The sequence below is a fragment of the Dermacentor andersoni genome, chromosome 6, assembly GCF_023375885.2.
Source record: "Dermacentor andersoni chromosome 6, qqDerAnde1_hic_scaffold, whole genome shotgun sequence".
Classification (NCBI taxonomy): Eukaryota; Metazoa; Arthropoda; class Arachnida; order Ixodida; family Ixodidae; genus Dermacentor; species Dermacentor andersoni.
In genome coordinates this window covers 145,183,457-145,201,990 of record NC_092819.1, presented here as the reverse complement: position 1 = coordinate 145,201,990, position 18,534 = coordinate 145,183,457, and the positions used below count along the sequence as shown (strand labels likewise).

The window sequence follows — 18,534 nt, the reverse complement described above, 5'->3', positions numbered from 1 at the left end:
TGCCTGTTATCTCTTCGTCCTTGTGAAGCATTGAGCGACTCAACGTCAGCCGTGGATGATGTCAACGGCTGTATGTCCACTAATACTATGAGTGCTCTTTAACAAGGGCCCTTAGGCTATGATAATTTATTCTGATTTCTTCGGTGCGAGTATTTACACAGTCCTCCGTCTCGATTATTAGAAAAAAGACCAGCTGAACACCTGTGAGCTCCAGAAAACAATGCAATGATGGCTTTGTACGCAAGACAAGATGGAGTATTTCGCAGTATCACAATGTAACCTTGCTTTAGAAGAACGAAACTATAAGAGCCCGCCCTCCCGCCCAAACCCCCCGCCCCCTCCGAACTTTTGTTCTACTATAGGTTCTTAACGCAAGCAAACATTTTTTTAAACAGCGCCTGAAATTCAAGGACGGAATATATACAAAGAATATTGTCGCAGTTCACTGGAAAATCTCTGTGCTCAATAGGGAGGGCCCAGACATGAGTGTATGGGCATGCTACAACTTAGTAGTACTTAGCAGTACTCTACTAAACTTGAACACTACTTGAACTACAGTAAAACCATTCATTTACTTCGTTTTATAGAAGAGACCAACTCACACTCCTCGTAGAAATGGCGCTTAGGTAAGAGGCCTGCCTGTATCAGCGTGGATATTGTAGATATAGTATTCCTCGTATTTCATTACTCCTTGCCATCTTTTGTATAAAAGGTACGAAGCATCAGCGTAGCGAATCTAGCCGTCTTTCTTTATGGCTCTGGGTTACTTAGGCGCTAAGACGTCAATTAAGAACACTGGGGTGACAAGCCGCCAAGTCAGTGCGTGCAGGTGTAGTCGAGCCAGTCAAATACGCAGGAGCGGCAAAAGACTAACGTTTGTTTTAAAACGTTTTTCGTAATCCGAAAACTGGGTATATTCACAGCACCACCACATGACATGACTGCTTGGCCGTGTATTCTAGCTAAGACGCAAGTACGCCGCGGAAATAGTTTATCAATTGAATTCAATTGTCATAACTCAGCGTCGCTAGGCAGAACGCGAACAATGGCAAACCTCCAGCAAAGGCGGAATGATTCTTTAGCGCAGCGGAGATCGGACACTTGCCACAGCGTGCTAGCACAGCTATCGTACAACTTTTTCTGGGCATTTCCTTTACGTTTTCATAAAGGCTTATTGTAGGTGCGTAAACCTGAAGCGCCCTGAACTGCCCCGCACTTTCCTGAAATCTCCGCTGTTTCTCCAGGCAGAAATAGAGGCGCCTTTAGAAGGCACCAGATTATGTGAACACCAGTTGGTGCTACGCACGCTGCACAGTATCTGCTAGCAAGAGAATATATCTCGCCATGTTTCGAGTGCTACACCTTCTTTCATAGCATCTGCCTCGACATGCTCGCTATTCCTCGAAATAAGTATTTGCCCTCGGTTCAGGGCTCAGTTAAACGAATAAGCTTGCGGGACCACATAGCTGGCGCCGCACTGTGTGGACGCCGGCACGAGAAACACTGGAAAAATTAATACTCGTGAACTTGCGAGTCCCCGCCGGCCAAGAACCGCTCCACTCTCCTGCGCTTTCCGCATATGTCCGGCGTTCCCCTAGATTCAACTCGAACTGTCTGTCCCGCGCCTAGTTTAGGCGACTAAGTTCACGCCATAAGCCCGCACTTACAAGAGCACCTCCACGAGGAAAGCTGCAGAGTTCTGACGACGGAATGCATACTTGTTACAAGTACTCTGCCTTCTTGCATTCTCCATCGCGATTCGACAGTTCCTCGTGGCTCATGTTTAGTATTCTGTTCGCCGCTTAGCGTAGGCGATCAGTCCCGGCCGTAGACACCCCAGTAAATGAGCGAGTGCACGAAGAACGCCGTAGGGAACACAATCCTGGCGACCCAGTCGACGAGCACGGGCCTCGGCCAGCGGCCGACGCCCTTCTTCTGCTTCGCCGTGCAGGTGACGATGAGCGCCGTCTCGACGAGGCCCAGGAACACGAACAGAATGCTTATGATCATCCACACGTTCATGGCCACCACGTACGACACGCTCGGCATGTGCGCGTTGTACTGAGCGGTCACCAAGCTGAGCAGTGAGGTGACACTGAGCGTGACACGAGCCGGCAGCGCCTCGCAGGGCATCCAGAAGGCGGCGAACGACATGAACACAATGACGGTGCTGGGCGCGTACTTGTTGATGAGGTAGTAGCCGGCGCGACGGCGCAGCTCGACGCGGCCGTAGAGGCAGCTGAACGTGCCTGCGCAGAGAAGACGACATGAGACGGCCGCTGGCGTTAGCACGGGCACGCAGAACAGGAACAGTTTGACCCTTTAACCCCAAATCCCAAACGGTACTCGTCTTGGGAGGTTACAGCAATATCTCCAGTGACGAGTCACACTCGTTGAGACCGATGTGCTGCTCGCGCCACCGAAGGCAAGTTACGGTCGGCACTGATGAAAAGCGGTCTTCAAAAGTGGCTTTTGGCCTGCCTTGTAATACATCTTTTCGTACGTTTTTCATTTCGCTTGGTACGTTTTTCTGGAGTTAAATTGATGCTTAAAGGCTTAAACCGCACGCAGTAGAAAACACAAAGTATATAAGCAATTTCTTCCAGTTCATCTCAACCATGAATCTTTATGAGAGCTCCCACCGGTGTCATCCAGTGGCCGTCTGGGAATTTTTTTTTCTTGTGCGTGCGTAGTTCGATTCTGATTTATGATTTATGACTAATTCTTCCCAGATCATTCTGAAATGTCATGTCTTCTAATTTAGCATCTGTATGAAAGCATTCTTTCAATACGGATGAGCTTCTATTTATGTTTTGGTTCCATCATTAATCCTATAATTACTATTGTAGGCCATATGTTTATTTTCAACATGTGTGTTAATCCTTAAACACGCATGAACTAATTTTCGTCACGGCTTCTCCCGTGGTCGGATCACTTACGTCAGTTTAACTTCACATTAAATTCTGGGGTATTACGTGGCAAACCTGCGATCCGATCATGACGCACGTCGGAATAATTTTGACCTCCTGGCTTTCTATAACGTACACATATATGTAAGTACACACGAAAGAAACAAAAACACTTAGGCTAGACAAATACACTTTGGTAGAAACGCCTTTCGTGCGGTTCTGAAAGGGGTTCTTTCCACTCTCAGCACTGTGCCCATGCCTTTGGCAATCGAGTGACGCCAAATAATTAAATTATGGGGTTTTACGTGCGACGATCTAAGTATGAGGCACGCCGGGATGGGAGACTACGGATTGATTTTGACCACGTGGGGTTCTTTAACGCGGGTGTTTTTGCATTGGCCGTGGCCGGGATTTGATACCGCGACTTCGTGCTTAGCACCGCAACACCAAAGCCAGTAAGGAACCACGGCGGGTGAAGCCGAATAATCGCACTAACACCAGGAGAGAATACGGCTTAGAAGAATTAAATGTTTGGCAAATTGGTCTTGCATTGCTGAACAGTAGAAAAAGGTAGCGCCTGTCTGTCTTTACTTCCCATTGTCTTTTTTGTTTGCGCTAGCTGTACTCATCAGCAAGGTAATACCGTTGCCACCTTACATCAACCAGTGGATTAAGATTACCCATGCCAAAGCGATTCGTTGGGACGACGCCTCACGGGTGCGGTAGAAACACAAACGTAGAGCGTGCTCACCGACGTCGAACGACTTTGTGCAATCACCGTGCCCGACGTAGATGGTCTTGAACTGCGACAAAGAGAGGTTCTTGGTGATGCGGAAGGATTTCCAGTGAAGTATCACCTGCTCCCTAGGGTGGACGACTGCGTCAAGAGAAGAAAGAGCGAAAAGATGCCTTCGTCAAAAAACAGAAGCGTAGCCGATTGTGTGTTTCCACGGCGAACGTGCCGCGAGTTAATGAGCAGCACCTCTAAATCCGTCCATATCGGTCAAGAATTACCCCGTAAGTTTATTTTCATTCATGTTGTCGAAAAAAAACTTGTTACAAGTGTAGAGAATGAAACCCAGTATTCAATTTTTTGCATTTTTTGCGTTTTATTATTTCGCGCGAAGAGCAGCGCTAGGACGGGGAGTGTTCAGACATTCATTTCAAAGCATTCCTCGCATTCTTGCTCTGCTGAAGCGCGAAAAGTTAAAGAAACTTGCTAGAATGAGTCACTGGTTCCTTTACGATACTATGCAGTCCTTTGTTGTTCTTAAACGACAAAGTAAAACAATACAGCCGTTGACGAACAGCATAGCGTCACGTGAGTCTTGTGAGGGAACTACCATGGACGGTGGCAGCACTTGTCGTTCGTTTCGTCGTTTCATACGCAATTTTGTAGGAAGGAAGAACCGAGCGCAAACACACGTTTTGTATATTGAAAAAGGCCTGCTACACAAGCGAAGCGAGATCAAATATAAAGTGCGGCAAATGTTTACATATAAAAAACATTTTCTGCTTCGCATCTGATTTAACTTGTCATCAGCATTACAAAAACGTCACTTCACTTTATGTTAGCACGATCACCGGTGGCTAAATCAAAATTGTGGTGTTTTACACACCGCAATTAAGGTATGAGTATAAGACACGCCGTAGTGGGAGAGACTTCGGAATAATTGCGACGGTTTGAGGTTCGTTAACGCGCCCCCAATGAAGGCAGTATACGGGCGTTTCTGCATTCCACCCAGATTTGGCCCTACACCCTCGCGCTTAGCAGCGCAACGCCATAACGAATACGCCACCACGATGGTTGGCGACCGATGGTCGCCTGAGAGACGTCACTTCTTCGCTTGACACAGCTTCCGTTACTCCCTTTCAATGCTGTCGAAACCATCTCCTTTTTTCTTTTTTGTCTTCACACTCGTTCGACGCTTTTTCTTCGTATAGAATAATAAGCAGTCTTTTCACATCAAAAATACGGTGGCATTCAGCTCAGCCGGAGCATGCGCTGAAATGCTGCACTCCTCTTTTAAGAGCGTGTCCTCCGTACAGGCACACTGATGGCCTATAAAAATGGGCATATTTTCCCGCCATATTCTACGAATGTGGACGCCGAAACAAGCGAGAGATAAAGCTTAGCTCGTCATCGCAACCGGCCGTTGTCTGAAGCACCCACATTGGGCCCTCTGGCCATTCGCACCATTCTGTCCCTTCGGACGTCTGACGAGTCGTGACACCATCCCTTGAATGGGCCCATCGATCGCGCCCTAGGGCATTCTGGTGCTTGGGCCCCCTCTGAAGTCGTCTACCCGCGCCATAAACTCCTCTCTACGAGCATTTTCTTCAGCAACCACTCGGGTTTGCTTATTCTGACTTCGACGTGAGTGCTTTCGACGGAATATTGCGTATCATTTCTTTTAACCAATATGATGATTTCTTGCGATAGGCATCTTTTCAATATGAAGGACGGGAGACTAAGCGAGAGGAAACCACAGTTGTCTGCAGACTAGTAAGCCTTGCCGACATTTTGGTTAACTACATAAACACAGACCATACGTACGTCACTGAAATGAACCATGCGTGTAAACGCATTGCACTTTTTCGATGAAGTAATAGAAAACCAAGCAGCGGTTGAAACGAAGAAACACGTGCAGGCATAAGGCGCTCTCAAGTGCAGTCAACTGTACTTCTCGTTTCTGTTCAATTAATATGAAGAGCTCTGTTCAAGAGAGTGAGAAAATGATAAATGAAAGGCAGGGAGGTTTAACCAGGACTGAGCCCGGTTGGCTACCCAACACTGGGGGAAGGGGAGAGGAGAAGGAAAGATTAAGAGAAGAGAAAGTGCACTGTGGATCGCCGACGTGATGTTTTCTTATCTATATCCTACTGACGGTCACTCAGTCCGGATCACAGACAGTCGTTCAATCACGTAGCTTTCAAATATCGCGGCAGCGCTGGCCTTTTGGAGCTGCGATATGCGACGCCGTGGTCCTATGATCTTGTTCAAAGTAAACGGGTTCTTATGTACCCGATTTAGAAGGTTGCTTCAAACTTGGCAAACTACCTAGTGTGATAGGCAGCTACACTAGGTATAGGTGAGACTTAAGACCTCCGCAAAAGGCCGGCGAAGTGACGCGTCTAATTTTCTACGCAACCTGCACATCAAAAATTGTATTGCTACGCAGCTGCTGCATAACAACAGCTACGTAGAATCTTACTATATTAGTCCACCCTTTTCATGAAACTGCCATAGTTTAGCGGTTAAAACGACTGGCTGGAAAACCACAGGTTCGAACCTTGCCGCAAGTCAGCGAGAGCTTTTTTTTTATCTATCCAGGGGCGTTATTTAATGACCGATCGACCAACCCAACAAAATCATTTGCATAAAACCCTTTGCGACCTGTATAACCGCTATCATCCATGACAAACGCTTAACAAGTCTATGCGCTTTTCCTGCAGCGCTGATCGAGAAGCAGCGAAACTAGCGCATAGCGTTTCTCATCACCCAAAGAGCGTCGACGCCGCTCCATCCTCGCCCAAGACAAACTGCTTTAGCGTTTCGTTGTGATACTCGCGTCCCCACGAGATCGCAGTGCAAGGAAGTGGCCTCGCTCCACACCGTCAAGTTCACTGGGAAAAGAGCACGCCTTCTACAAAAGCATGCTCGACGTTCATCCGCGCCCCATAGCCGGACGCATGCTTAAGAAATAAATAACGTCCCCTCCACCGTCGGCATCCAGCGTCTCCCTCTTTGCACTCAGACGGCGCCGGGGAAACAACGTAATTCCCCACCACGTCGGAAGCAAATCTTGTTATCACGGGCGGAAGGCACCAGAGCTTTCGGTATGTGCACGACCCATCGCAAACTTACAAACTTGGCCGCGAGCCATACAAGCATACAGAGTGCCACGCATGCGAGAACATTGAATAAAATATCTGGTCCGCCGTCTCGAGTCGTGGCAGTGGACCAGTGTGTACTTTGTAGTTGCATAATACATATCACTGTCTCCCATGAAAAATACAGCAACGAACTCGGCCAGGACCAACGTCTCTGACATAACTTCCCGATCCAACCAGAGGGTGTTGCAACAGGGAATTTCGGGAAGTCAGTTTAAACGGAAGCTTGTTTTTCTGCTTAATGACCATAAACAAATGGAAAGATAAGCTGCACTCTAGAGCCAGCTACTCAATTACATAGATACTTTAGATATCTATTCAACATTGCGGAGAAGCCGACAACATATTGCACTTATTGCGATTTTTTTCAATCCGTTATAAATGATTGAGACCAGCGAAAGCGTTAACGACACCAAAACTCCCGCAAGCAAGCACTCATGAACGCCCACAGGAACGAAACCATACTCAGCCTACACGAAAAGAGGGGGGAGGGGAGGGGAGAGGAGAAAGGCGTGTCGTATTTGACTCCCAACTATGACCACTGGCTATCGATCTAAACGTATTGTTTGTATATTTTACTGTACAAAGAAGTTAAAATTAATGAATAGAATATAAAAGAAAGACAATGAACGTCACCGCAAAACCGTTCAAAACACACGCGCATATGTCCATGCAAGTTCATATTGCTTTCCAATAAAATCAGGGAGAGAGAAAGGAAGTAGACGAAGGCAAGAAGGTTAAGCACAGGCAATCCAGGTTGAATACACCACTCGAAAGGAACGGTTGAGAGGACAGAAAGATAAGGACAGAGAAACATAAAACATATCAGGGCACACTTTGGGACACTAAGACGTCTGCGCAGCGATGTCACCAGAACGAAGACAGTGTGTGACTATTGTCGAGGGAAGCATAGTGACAACAGGTGTAAGCACAGCGTACTCTACATAAAGGTTCTGTATGGTTTATGCCACTATAGTGCATACCTATTATGAACGATCGGGCTGGAACGGGCACACACCATGTGGCGCATACTAAGTGACCAAGTCAAAGAAAGTAAATTAAGGAATCCGTGGCATATAATGAGCTATTACATCAAATGTTCGAGGTGCTTTAGAGATACCGGTGAGCAGACATTGAATGTTTAGGTTATATGTAGCAATTTAGTTTTCGTTATGCAAGAAAAATTGTATATTATATATATATATATATATATATATATATATATATATATATATATATATATAAATATATATATACGCATTTATTCGAATCTAGGCCGATAGTCCTTGTTTTTCAAATACTCATATATCAAACTCCAAGGACGGCTTAGGTTCGAAGATATTAAAGAACGCCCCAGTTTTTAGTACAAATTAATAAATATGGTGCGCAGCTTGCACCATCTAGAAAAGTCAATATCGCAGCTCCTACTAGCCGTGCCCGAAGCCAATTGAAGGACACGAGCGACGTCGCCATTTTGACCTGTGTCACCTGTGTCGTATGGGCGTGCGGCGTGGCGTTATCGCAATGTCACTAAACAGGCGATGCCACTATAGTGCCACTTTCAGACGCAAAGTTTTGCTAGTCGCAGAGTAATCGCCAAGCACTCAAGCCAGGTGGGCCATAAGCATCGATGACAAAAACGTCCGGCGTAGGAAGGGGCAACGAGAGGTGCACTTTGCGTGCCCCACATCGAGGAGTTGCATTTACCAGACCACACAAAAGCTGTCACCACGAAGTGGAGACAGTTTTGGCAGACGTCGTTCGGACGCAGACAGCAACAGTAACGACTGAAGTGCTCCAAGCGAAAGCGAGGCAACTTTCAAGGGAGCGAGGTCTAGCACCAAGGGATTTCAAAGCCAGCCGCGGCTGGATTCAGAAATTCATGAAGCGCTTCGGCTTCCGCCTCCGACGTCGAATTTCAATCACCCAGAAGCTGCCAAGCCATATTGAAGAAAAGCTGGTAGCTTTACAGCGCTATGTACTGAGAAAGAGAGAAGTGAGGGGCCACAGCCTAGTGCAAATCGGCAACGCCGACACGACGGCTCTTTATTTCGACATGCGGGCGGCGTACACCGTTGATGAAAAAACTACCAAGAATGTGAAGGTGCGCTCTGCGGCCTATGAGATGCAGCGCGCAACCGTAATTCTATGATGCACAGATTACGGGCATAAACTCCCTCCTTATTTTACATTTAAAAGAGAGACACTGCCGGCTCGGGAAGCTTTCCCCCCCAAAAAAACGTGATTGTGCGGGCAAATGAAAACGGCTGGATGCCGGGTGCCATGTTAGAGGAGTGGATAAAAATTGTGTGGCGGCACCGTCCAGGAGCCTTTTGTCGAAGAACTCGCTCCTTGTCCTCGACTCGTACCGTGGGCACTTGACCGAAAACGTGAAGGCTGCGCTTCCTTCCGCGAACACGGACCTCGCTGTCATACAGGGCGGCATGACAGGCCAGTTGCAGCCACTATATGCCTGCAGCAACAAATCCTTCACGGATCGTCTGCGGAAGTACTACACGGACTAGTTGAATGACGAAGACCATACGGCAACGGGCCGCATCAAACGAGCATCACTATCGCAGGTGGTGGGCTCGGTGTCTGCAGCGTGTGAACGACATCCCAGGAACTTTGACTGTGCGCTTCTTCAAAACGGGCGGCATCTCTAATGCGCTTGATGATACTGAAAATAGCGCGCTGTTGGAAGATGATAGCTAGCGATAAAGAAGATAGTGACGAGGCTAGTATCGATGACGTAGAATGAGCTCGGTGTGTTCATATTCAATAACTGCCATTTTCATATTGTGAACGCTGTCCTCGTTTTTTTTTTTGTTCGGCCTACCTTTAAGGTAAATTCATCATATGGCTTCGGACTATTGAGGGTCGGCTTCAAATCGAGGTCAGCCTAAATTAAAGAAATTACTATATATATATATATATATATATATATATATATATATATATATATATATATATTGTACTGAAGAAGAACGAGCAGTAGGCACTGCTTAGAGAAAGACGACGACAACGTGTGGTTGGAAGCCTTCCGCCTGTGTTGCCGAAGCTCTGTGTTTTCTCGCTGCGGTGCTCTGCTATCTGAGCGCTTTAGCAATCGAACTATAACGCCTCTTGACATTTGGTGGACGTGCTGGGCCCTTCCCAAACCTGGAACTCCGCAGCCGGACGCTCCCTACCGTTTCTGCCATGCCTCAGGACGCCGCGCAGCCCGATCCTCCCCTGACATCGCCTGTCGTCTGCTCCGGTGCTCTACGCCAACGAGATCCTCCGGTCTTCAGCGGCAACGACGACCTTGACGTGGAGGATTGGCTCTCGTCATACGATCGCGTGAGTGCGCATAACAAATGGGATGACAAAGCTAAATTGACTAACGTCATCTTCTATCTTTCTGGAGTCGCTAATCTCTGGTTCCGGAATCACGAATCCAAGCTTTCCACCTGGACAGCATTTACCCATTCTTTCAAAGAAGTCTTCGGTCGCCCTGCTGTGCGCAAGCTTCGCGCAGAACAACGCTTGCGTAGTCGCGCTCAACAAAAGGGTGAAAACTTCACAAGCTACATTGAGGACGTAGTTGACCTTTGCCTGCGCATTAATCCTACCATGCCCGACTCTGAAAAGATCAAGAATGTCATGAACGGCATAGAGGATGACGCCTTCTAAATGCTCTTGGCGAAGAATCCTCAAACGATTGACGAGGTCATTACACTGTGCCAGAGCTACGATGAGCTCCGAAAACAACGCCTTACTACGCGCCGAGCTGCCACGCCCGACAACACGATTTCGGCTTTAACTGACACTTCCAGTGCTGCTCCCGCCCACTCTCCATTCCTCGACCAAATCAAACAATTCGTTCGCGAAGAAGTGGCGTGCCAACTGTCACTGCTGCCTGCTACCCAGTCGTCTGAGTCCTCTTTGTCCCCGGAACTCCGACGCGTCATACACGAACAAGTCAGCGACGCACTACCTCTCGCTAATCAACCACCCTCAGCGCCGGTTCCGCTCACGTACGCTGCCGTCGTCGCCAGGCCAAGACCACCGCCTGAAGTTGCGCACTACACCCCCACAAGCGCTTTCTACGCCTCGCCTTCTCCAGCTGCGAACTACTTGCCCAGAAGCGGCTTCTGCGCGCCTCCGCAGCCCCTACGCCCAGCTCAAGACAGTGCACCGCTACCTAGGCCCCCTGTTGATAATCCGTGGCGTACCCAAGACAACCGGCCGATCTGCTTCGCGTGTGGCTTTGCTGGCCACGTGGCACGGTTTTGCCGCCGGCGGGGTTGGTATCCTCCCGATACTGCAAGATGTCAAGGGAATGCTCCTGACTCCCAGTCCCGCTATTCGCCACCAGTTCCGCACTTCGCTCCTTCATCTCCTGTTCCCCGAAGCTTCAACACTCGTCGGTCTCCATCTCCCCGTCGACGTTCCCTCTCCCCCATGGTCCGCCGCCCTCCAACTGTGGAGGAAAACTAAAAGGCGCAGTTCCGGAGGCAAGAACTGCGATCTCTTCGAACTGCTCAAGCCCTCGTTTATTCGCTACGAACATCATTGAAGTTTTTGCCGAAGGTGTCGCCGTTCACGTGCTTGTCGACACGGGTGCCGCAGTGTCCGTGATTGCCGACCAGCTTCGCCGTACGCTCCGAAAAGTCGCGACGCCGTTTTCTGTCATTTCGCTACGTACAACCAGCGCTGAGCCAATTGAGCCCTTAGGAACATGTACCGTCCGTGTCGCCATACAAGACAGTTTACACCACATTGAGTTTGTTGTTCTTCCCCGCTGCTCTCATGCCATCATTCTAGGAGGGGACTTCCTCTCATCTCATCACGCTGTTATTGATTGTGCCCGTGCAGAACTTGCGCTGACTCCATTTTGTGGCAGTCCTTCTGAAGATTTGCCTCCACCTTCTGCTCAGGTGTTCGTCGCCACCGACGCTGATATCCCTCCTTTCTCTTCCGCCCTTGTACCCGTTTCCTGTGCTGCTTTCTGCGATTCCACAGTTCTTTTCACGCCATCTCAACTTGCTGCACGCCGTCACCCCTTCTTGCTTCCCTTTGCCCTCCTTCCCTTTCGCCAGGGCTCCAGCGCACTTTACGTTTCGAATCCGTTTTCGTGTCCATCAAGCTTACATCGTGGCGAATGCCTCGGTTTTGCTGATGAATTCGACAGGAGCTCTGTGTACGATGTGCCTGATGACTCGACTCCTCTGCACGTTGACGCCATGGCTCTCCCTGTCTCTGCGCCTGCGCCTGCATGTGACCGAACGTTTGCTCCATTTATTGATCCTAACCTCACTCCGAGTCAGCGCACGCAGATCGTCGACCTCCTTAACCAATTTCGAACTTCTTTCGACCTCCAAAAACAATGTTTAGGGCGTACCTCCACAGTCGTTCATCACATCGACACCGGCAGCCACGCGCCTCTACGCCAACGTCCATACCGTGTGTCCGCGACGGAGCGCCGTGTCATCGATGAGCACGTAGGAGACATGCCTCGACGCGGCGTGATACAGCCATCACACAGTCCCTGGGCTTCTCCGGTAGTGCTGGTTAAAAACAAAGATGGGACTATTCGTTTTTGTGTGGACTATCGACGTCTAAATAAGATAACCCGGAAAGATGTCTATCCTCTGCCCCGTATCGACGACGCACTGGACTGCCTCCAAGGCGCTGAATTCTTTTCGTCCTTAGACTTACGATCCGGTTATTGGCAGGTCCCCGTGGCTGATGCAGACCGCCCGAAAACAGCATTTGTTACGCCTGATGGCTTATATGAATCTACCGTGATGCCCTTTGGCCTCTGTAATGCGCCTGCAACATTTGAAAGAATGATGGATAACATCCTCCGGGGTCTCAAATGGCAGACATGCCTTTGTTATCTCGATGACATTGTCATCTTTTCCCCGGACTTTTCTTCCCATCTGTCCCGACTCAAACGCGTGCTCACTTGCCTTGCCGATGCTGGACTCCAGCTCAACTTAAAGAAGTGTCGCTTCGCCGCCCGGCAGCTAGTCATCCTTGGCCACGTTGTTTCGAAAGATGGTGTGCTCCCAGATCCAACCAAACTCCAAGCCGTTGCCGAATTCCCACGACCAAAGACCACAAAAGAACTCCGCAGCTTCATCGGATTATGCTCCTATTTTCGTCGTTTCATCCGCAACTTCGCCACCATAATAGCGCCTCTGACGCAGCTTCTCGCGGGTAACCACGACCTCTTGGCCTGGCCGCCAGTTTGCGATGCCACATTCATGACGCTGCGTCGTCTTCTAACCTCACCCCCCATACTCCGACATTTTGACCCAAGCGCACCGACAGAAATACACACGGATGCCAGTGGCGTCGGCATTGGCGCTGTTCTTGCACAGCGAAAGACTGGCTTCGATGAATGCGTTGTTGCCTTCGCTAGCCGCGCACTCACGAAAGCGGAAGCAAACTATTCCGTTACAGAAAAAGAATGCCTGGCTATCATTTGGGCCATAACTAAGTTTCGTCCTTACCTCTACGGCCGCCCGTTCGACGTCATCACAGACCATCATGCACTCTGCTGGCTGTCGTCCTTAAATGATCCCTCAGGCCGCCTCGCTCGATGGGCGCTTCGCCTCCAAGAGTATGATATTCGAGTGCTGTACCGCTCTGGCCGTAAACATTCGGACGCGGATGCCTTGTCTCGCTCCCCAGTGTCAGGCCAGCCCAATCATCAGAAAGTACAAATATGCGAGTCCTCCCTCACCGCCACGGATATGCTTTCGGAGCAGCAGAAGGATCCATGAATTGTTGCTATGCTGGCTTTTCTGTCAGACCCATCAGGGCCTCCTACTGGCCGTGCATTACGTCGCCAAGCACACCACTTTGCTGTTCGTGACGGGCTCCTATACCGCCGTAACTACTTCTCGGATGGGCGCAAATGGTTACTCGTGGTTCCTCGGCACCTACGTTCGGATATATGTGCAGCGTTTCACGATGACCCGCAATGCGCACATGCAGGAGTACTCAAAACATACGCGCGCCTGCGAATTCGTTATTACTGGCGCGGAATGTACCGATTCGTCCGCCAATATGTTCGTTCCTGCCTCGCTTGCCAACGCCGCAAGAATACCCCTCATGCCTTAGCTGCTCCACTGCAACCATTGCCTTGTCCAGGACGGGCCTTTGACAGAGTCGGAGTTGATCTCTATGGGCCCCTTCCATGTACTTCAGATGGCAACCGCTGGGTGATAGTGGCGATTGACCATCTAACACGCTACGCCGAAACTTCGCCTCTGCCCAACGCATCTGCGCGGGATGTTGCCTGGTTCCTTCTGCGTAATATCATACTTCGCCATGGAGCCCCCAGAGAGTTGCTGAGTGACAGAGGCCGCGTCTTTCTGTCTGATGTTATAGAAGCCCTGCTCAAGGAATGCAACGTAATTCACCGTACTTCTACTGCATACCACCTGCAAACCAATGGCATGACTGAGCGCTTTAACCGCACTCTTGGCGATATGTTAGCCATGTACGTCGCATCTAACCAAACCAATTGGGACCGAATTCTACCCTTGGTGACGTACGCTTATAATACCGCCACACAGACCACTACAGGATTTTCCCCGTTCTTTCTTCTCTACGGACGCGGGCCTTCCTGCACAATGGACACCATCCTTCCGTATCGCCCTGACACAACGGAGGCTACTACCCTGTCTGAGGCTGCTGCACACGCGGAAGAGTGCCGGAAGCTCGCCCGCACATTTACTTCGGAAGATCAGCAGCGACAGAAGCACCTTCGCGATATTCCCTCTTCTCCGGCACCCTATGGCCCTGACGCACTAGTCTGGCTTTGGGTTCCCGCTACCAGCCCTGGACTTTCACCCAAGCGTTGTTTCGTCGCTCCCTTTGGCTTGAATATTTTGTTGCCTCGCTGTTCTGCTGCTTGCTTCATTGCCTTGTTCTTTTCTGCTATTGGCCGCGAGGCTGCGGTAATCGTTTGAGTGTTTCATTATATCGTAAATAAAGCGGTTTTTGTTCTTTGCGCCACTGGTCCTTTGTCGTGCTGGTCGCGGCTCGCGGACCCCCTAGCGAAGGCGAGGGGCCTTCAATGTGTGTGTATATATATATATATATATATATATATATATATATATATATATATATATATATATATATATATATATATATATATATATATATATATATATATATATATATATATATATATATATATATATATCGTAACGAAGTAAACCCACCCCGGCACTGAAGAGAAAGACGAAGGACCGTGCCGTGATCGCGAGTGAGCTGCGTGCTATGGACAGTCCATGCTAATTCCATAGATGTTCGGAGATTTATGCTCCATATTAATTTGGAATAACCCACCCATTTATTTTTTTTTATTTATTTGATACTGTTGACCCTCGCTTGAGGGTCGTTACAGGGAGGGAATACAATGTACAACAATGTACAATTTTGTACAACATACAAAATTCATATATCATAATCATCAAGTTGGGTGCTCCTGACAAAAGATGTCGATAGAACGTTCGAACTTGTGCACGTCCGATTGCTCGACAACTTCAGCAGGCAAACCATTCCAAATTTCGATCACCTCAGGAAAAAAAGAAAAACGAAAAGCATCAACACGTGACTCGTAAGGCTTGATGGATCGTGTGTGGTTTGTTCTCGCGCTCCGTTTTCCCGGAGGCTGAATATATCTATTTGATTTAATCTTAAAGTGCCCTTGAATTATTTGAAATAAAAGCTTTAGTCTTGATTTTTTCCTTCGATTTTCAAGTGACTCGAGCCCACATGAGTTCAGCATTTCCGTCACTGAATCCCTTCTTCTGTATCTTGACGAAATAAAACGAGCGGCCATTCTTTGAATTCGTTCCAGTTTATCTTTTAGGACTTTTTGGTGCGGGCTCCAGACAACACAAGCGTACTCCAAGGATGGGCGGATGAATGTTTTGTAAGCTATCAGCTTGACTTCTTTTGTTGCATGTTCCAATTTCTTCCGCAGAAAGTAAAGTTTTTGGGAAGCTGTCGAGCACACATTATTAATATGTTTATGCCACTGCAGATTATGTGCAATTGTAACACCTAAATACTTGAAGGTATCAACTTTTTTTAGATTATTTTTTCCAATATTATAAGAAAATAGCTGCACATTCTTCTTATTAGTTATATGCGTAAAAGTTGATTTTGTGTAATTAATTTCCATGTCCCATTTTTCGCACCAAAGATGCAAGGAATGAAGGACACGGTTTATTCTAATTTGGTCGGTAGCTTGTGTTATTCGAGAATAAATTAAACAGTCGTCTGCAAAAAGCTTCAATTCTACGGGAGATTCGGTAACCTCGTTAATATCATTAATATAAATTAGGAACAGTAATGGAGCTAAAACCGATCCTTGAGGAACGCCAGAAAGTACTTCTAGTGTAGAAGAAAAACAATCATCCACATGCACAACCTGCCTGCGATTGTTCAAATAGGCTTTAATCCACTTAAGAATGGTTTCGCTAATTCCTGCTCTGTATAATTTGAAAAGTAATTTACTGTGTGGAACCTTGTCAAATGCTTTTGCAAAATCTATGCAAATGACATCTATTTGTTCTTGGGCATCTATGGCTGAACTAAAATCATGTATCGTTTCTATGAGCTGTGTTATGGTAGATAGCCCTCTTCGGAATCCGTGCTGATACTGATAAAAGAACGCGTTATCCTCGAGGAAAGTTAGTATATGTTTACTTATGATATGTTCTAATAGTTTACAGCTGATACTTGTCAGGGAAATTGGGCGATAATTGTTTGCGAGTAGTCGGTCGCCGTTTTTAAAAACAGGTGTTACGACTGCGCACCGCCAATCTTGTGGCAACGAGTTAGTGTGTAGGGACTTTGTAAAGATTATTGTCAAGAAATATGATATCCACTCAGCGTATCGTTTTAAAAACTGGGTTGGAATCCCATCCGGCCCGCTAGCCTTTTTAGAATCCAAAAGTAACAATTGATTAAACACGCCGGCCTGAGTCACGACCAGGTCTTCCATCGAACATGAGAGGGAGGAAGGCGGGTACGCGTCAAAGTCGTCATTGCTTGGTTTAGAAAAAACAGACTGGAAAAAGTTATTGAAATGATCTGCTATTTTTGTTTTTTCTGTTACTATGTTGTCACTAATTTGAATTCTATTTATTTCCTCTTTGTTGCCACTAAGGTAAAGCCAAAACTTCCGAGGTGCCGTTTTAACGAAGCTACATAGTTTTTTATTAAAAAATTGCTTTTTTGATTCCATCAGAGCCGTTTTTAAACTCTTTCGTAATTTCGATACCTCAGCTGAGCTGTCTTTTCTCCTGCGCAGCCTCTTTATCTTGCGCTTGATGTGTATAATAGGTCGATTAATCCAAGGGTTACGTGGTTTTATTTTCTTTTGTCGAGTTGGAATGAATCTGTCAACGCAATGTTTTATGATATTCTTGAAACGTAGCCATAGATCTTCAACTGGTTCACAATCGCAGGCAAGTTCGAATTCACTATATGACATTTCTAGGAAATCTTGAATGGATGTGTCGTCTGCCTGCCTATAAGCCTTAAATTGCACAGGTACAAAGGGTTGGCCACGAGTGTTTGTTCTGATCGGAATGTGCACAGAAACCATTTTATGGTCAGATATTCCGTCTTTAACAGACACAGTATAGTCACCCACTCTGCCCGAGAGAAACACCAAGTCCAAAAGTGACCGGGATTCGAGTGTTACCCTCGTGTCTTCTTCCACGATTTGTTTAAGATTGTGCGAAAACATTATTTGCAGCAGTGCTTCGGAACTAGAAATTTCAACGTTCCCAGGCATCAGTCTGTCCCAGTTGATGCCCGGCAAATTAAAATCTCCGGTCATTATTAGTCTGGTGGTACGGTTCAAGTGAGTGCATAAGAACATATTAAGGTCATCCAAAAACTCTGGTGAAGTGGCAGGCGGCCTATACACTGCACCAACAAGGTAAGTAACACTCGCATAAGTAATTTTGCACCAAACTGTTTCAGGCAAAGTGCACTCGACCGTTACTGCATCTATAGATCTTTTGACAATGATTGCAACACCCCCACCACGAGTATCCCTGTCCCATCTGAACATCTGGTAATTTGGGGGTACCATACAGTGACTAGGCACACCGTTGTTTAGCCATGTTTCGCTTACGACGAGTACGTGTGGACTTTCTGTCAGTAATACATATTCTAATTCGGTTACTTTGTTAAAAAGGCTACGAGCATTCAAAGATAAGATTCGTAGCTATGACGGGGTAAGTTCAGCCATTGATTCGCTGGAATTATCCGAGATGTCAGGGCCATCATGCGAGTTGCCTGCTTTTCTAGTGCGTTGCTTGAACTTATCTCGGGAGTTCAGGAGCGAGCGTGCGTTCTTCTCGTTGTCCCATGTGTATAGCTTGTCATTTATTTTGAGCTTGTCGTCGATCAAAAAGACTTTCTTGCCCTGCGCCCTTTCAGCAGAGGCACTTTCCCACAACTTCCTTCGCACCGCTACCGTTTCCTTTGCATAATCATTGCTTACACTAACCGATTGTCCTTTCAGTTTATTGCAGTTCTTTAGCACTTGTTGCTTTTCTCTGCTGTCATAAAATTTCATAATAATTGGCCTAGGTCGTTCTTTGTTCTTTTTCCCTATACGATGAATTTTTTCGACGGTTTTTACTTCAACTCCCAGCGTGTCGTGAAAAATTTTATCTATGACAGCTGCCTTTAACTC

The 18,534-nt window shown here is 47.4% G+C and overlaps 1 protein-coding gene across 1 annotated transcript in view; it reads right to left on the bottom strand.

The window, feature by feature from the left end:
- Positions 1-337: 337 nt before the first annotated feature.
- LOC126523622 (glycine receptor subunit alpha-2-like) overlaps positions 338-18,534 on the bottom strand; it is a 97,168-nt gene continuing 78,971 nt past the window's right edge. The window contains exons 5-6 of the mRNA XM_050172222.2: positions 3,661-3,786; positions 338-2,249 (exon numbers count right to left, since the gene is read on the bottom strand). Of these exons, the coding sequence (XP_050028179.1) occupies positions 1,816-2,249; positions 3,661-3,786 (560 nt within the window). The 3' untranslated portion in view covers positions 338-1,815. The remainder of the gene's footprint in view (positions 2,250-3,660; positions 3,787-18,534) is intronic.